At 41.5% G+C, this 3,149-nt stretch overlaps 1 protein-coding gene across 1 annotated transcript in view; it reads left to right on the top strand.

Annotated features, from left to right (window-relative positions):
• Nucleotides 1-702, top strand: part of LOC101764842 (transcription factor IIIB 90 kDa subunit-like) — a 14,424-nt gene extending 13,722 nt beyond the window's left edge. Inside the window, 4 exon segments of the mRNA XM_012848223.2 lie at nucleotides 58-134; nucleotides 245-303; nucleotides 425-505; nucleotides 583-702. Coding sequence (XP_012703677.1) covers nucleotides 58-134; nucleotides 245-303; nucleotides 425-505; nucleotides 583-702 — 337 coding nt within the window.
• The last annotated feature ends 2,447 nt before the right edge of the window (nucleotides 703-3,149 follow it).

Raw genomic sequence — 3,149 nt, 5'->3', positions numbered from 1 at the left:
CCCCCCCCCCCCCCCCCCCTTCTGTGCTCTGGGAGCTCACTTCGAACAAGGTGTAAGAGAAGATAAATCTTCAACGGTTGCATCCGGGGAACTCACAAATGACTCCGAGGTGTCCAAGGATCCTGAAGGGGGAGGTTTTTTTACTTCCTGAACCATCATACTTAGCAATAATTTCAGTTTTCCTGTTTCAAGTCCTTGTTATGTTGATTGTTTCTGAAAGCTGAATGCTATCTTGCATACTTAGGTGAAAATTGTGAAGGTGATGCTGATCCAGAAAGCCTTTCTGATATTGACGATGTAGAGGTACTTTCACAGTGAACTTTATCATTTTTTTTGAGGATTTATTCTATGGCACCAGTAGTTAGATGTGGGGTGATGACCAAGCAAGCTTTTGTAATTTGCTGTAATGCTACGAGTTTTGTAGGTTGATTGGTACCTTCACAATGAGGAAGAAACGCAATATAAAAAGATTACCTGGGAGGAAATAAACAAAGAGTACCTTGAGGTAGCGATGACTCCATCAATGTAACACAGTATCTCATCTTGACTGAGGATGCTACTGCCTGCCGTTTGGTTTTACAGGAACAAGCAGCAAAGGAAGCTTTGGCAGCTGAATTGGCAGCTAGAGGTGTTGTTGTGGAAGAGGGGAAGAAGAAAGTAAGGAATGATTTTGTGCAATCAAACTTCATGTGTTCATTATGAACTGGTAGATCTTGAGATTGACAAAATCAACTCAGAAACCTCGCTATCAACGATCACATCGTCTATGTCTAAAAAAATAGAGTTAATTAGTAGAATAAATTTAGGGCAATGTAAACACCGCACCGAGATAAGAACTTAGACCTAGGTAGATAGGTCCCACCGTAAGAAACCTAACGAACTAAGTTATGCCACCGACCATATACAGCTGGCTACAATCTGGTAGGCTCGCCTCCCCGAAGGACAAGGCGAAGGACGTGACATAACATGAGAATAAGGTGGCTAATAGTCTGAGAATCGCCCCAAAACCAAACCATATATAAAATAAAGTTAATTTCAAACCACACCAACCAACCTATTACTTATATATCTAAACCAAACTGACTCAAACTAATGTTGGTCATGTAGATCTAATGGTACCAATTTGCACGAAGTAGCTAACTGTCATTCTGAGACATCACAAACAAATTTCAGTCAAATTCGCTAAAATTTTAAGGTATGAACGCGAGGTTTTAATTTTAGGGTTCGGCTTTCGACGTGGGACTCACATGTAGATCTAGGCACGCTAATCTGCACAAAGTAGCTGACTGTCAATCTAAGACATCTCCAACAAATTTCAATCAAATTCGCTAAAATTTTAGGGTGTGAACGAGAGGTTTTAGTTTAGGGTCCAACTTTTGGTGTGAGGCTCACGTGTAGATCTAGCCATGCTAATCTGCACGGAGTAGCTGACTATCATTCTTAGACATCTCCAACAAATCTCATTCAAATTCGCTAAATTTTAAAGTGTGAACATGAGGTTTTAGTTTTAGGGTCTGGCTTTTGACGCTGGGCCCATATATAGATATAGCCATGCTAATCTGCATGAAGTAGCTGACTATCATTCTGAGACATCTCCAATAAATTTCAGTCAATCTTTTCTTGCTGAAAATTTTAAAGTGTGAATGCGAGATTTAAATTTAGGGTCCGACTTTTTACCTAGGTCACACATATATCCATACAAATTTTCTTTTTATCGAATATTTAAATTAATCAAACCAATTGCCACTGCCCAGACCATTACAATCGCTAAACCAGACCAAACCCAACCATTATATATATCTCACACTATTGTCTATCAAACCAAGCTAGATTAAATAAAAAATCAAACCATCAAAACCGGTTCGAGACCAAACCATTCCTAGGCTTACATGGGAAGTAGGTAGCAAATTTGTGGATCGAAGTAGCTAGCAAACCCCAATGCCATACTGGTTAATGCAAAGCCAAGACCGATGGCTAGGGAGGAGGCAACAACATATTCTTCCGTTCGATCGGAAGGTATCCACAGTCTACGTTGGCGTAGTCTTTACAAATCAATGTAGCCGTGTCCTCCCGCATGACCCAAAGGCCAATCCAACGCCACCCATGGATGCAACTTTCTCCGCGTCGAATTGGGATACAAGGAATGTCGAATGATTCAAAGAGTCGTCAGTACCAGCGGTAAACATAGTGTGGTTCCTTATCGAACAATGCAAGAACCAACAAAATGAAATCAGCGATGGATGTGGAGAATGATTATGCAGATACGTAGTTCGTTACTTCAGGACACCTCACATCATTAACGGCACCACAAACTGGCAACGGACAATTGGTCGGCTCGATGCGGGAGTCGTTGTAGGGTCTGGCCGACATCCATGGCTCAAGCAGGCAAGACAGCAGCACCATGCAGGAGAGGCCTGACCAGCGTGCATACGCAGCCACCAGCTCTGGCTTATTCGGTGGGGCAGCAGCTCTAGCCGTCATGGGACGCATCGAGCATCGATGACCATCACAACACTACGCTACTGACCAGAGAGCAAGGAACAAAGAGAGAGGAAGACTGGAGATGCGATAAGAGAGGCATGGGCACATGCATGGCGATTGAGAGGCAGAGGTCCCGGTGGAACTTCTGCTGCTGAAGCTAGGGGAAAATTGTAACGCAAGGAATGCAATAGTAAAATTGTGCACATGCATCGTTAATGGATCATGGCACATATGAGTCCTCTCACCACACATTGAGTTCCTTATTAACAATAATATATCCCCTCCATCCTAAATTAGGTCGTTTTGACTTTTCTATTGACAAAACAACCTATAATTTGGTGAATATATATTTTGCGCCACAAAATATGATGATAAAAGAAGTTAATATCGTGGTCTAAACGACGTAGACAAAACAATGATAATAAAATAAGATCATTTGAATAAATTCACTTCATGTAAAATAAGAGCAAAATTTTAGTAGAAAAAAATCTAGCTACCCGCACTATTTGTGCAGGGCACCTTGCTAGTTGCAAGCAACACAATGGTGCAAACGGAATTGAAAACACACATTTCACGTGAGAGTTATGGACGATCAAAGAAAATAAATCAAAATTTCCTTGTGTGCTATTTTCTTTTGGACCATGTGAACGGGGGCAGCATGTGTAGTT

The sequence above is a fragment of the Setaria italica genome, chromosome VIII (genome assembly GCF_000263155.2).
Source record: "Setaria italica strain Yugu1 chromosome VIII, Setaria_italica_v2.0, whole genome shotgun sequence".
NCBI classification, from domain to species: Eukaryota; Viridiplantae; Streptophyta; class Magnoliopsida; order Poales; family Poaceae; genus Setaria; species Setaria italica.
The sequence above is the reverse complement of the archived record's forward strand: the minus strand, read 5'-3'. Positions and strand labels throughout refer to the sequence as shown.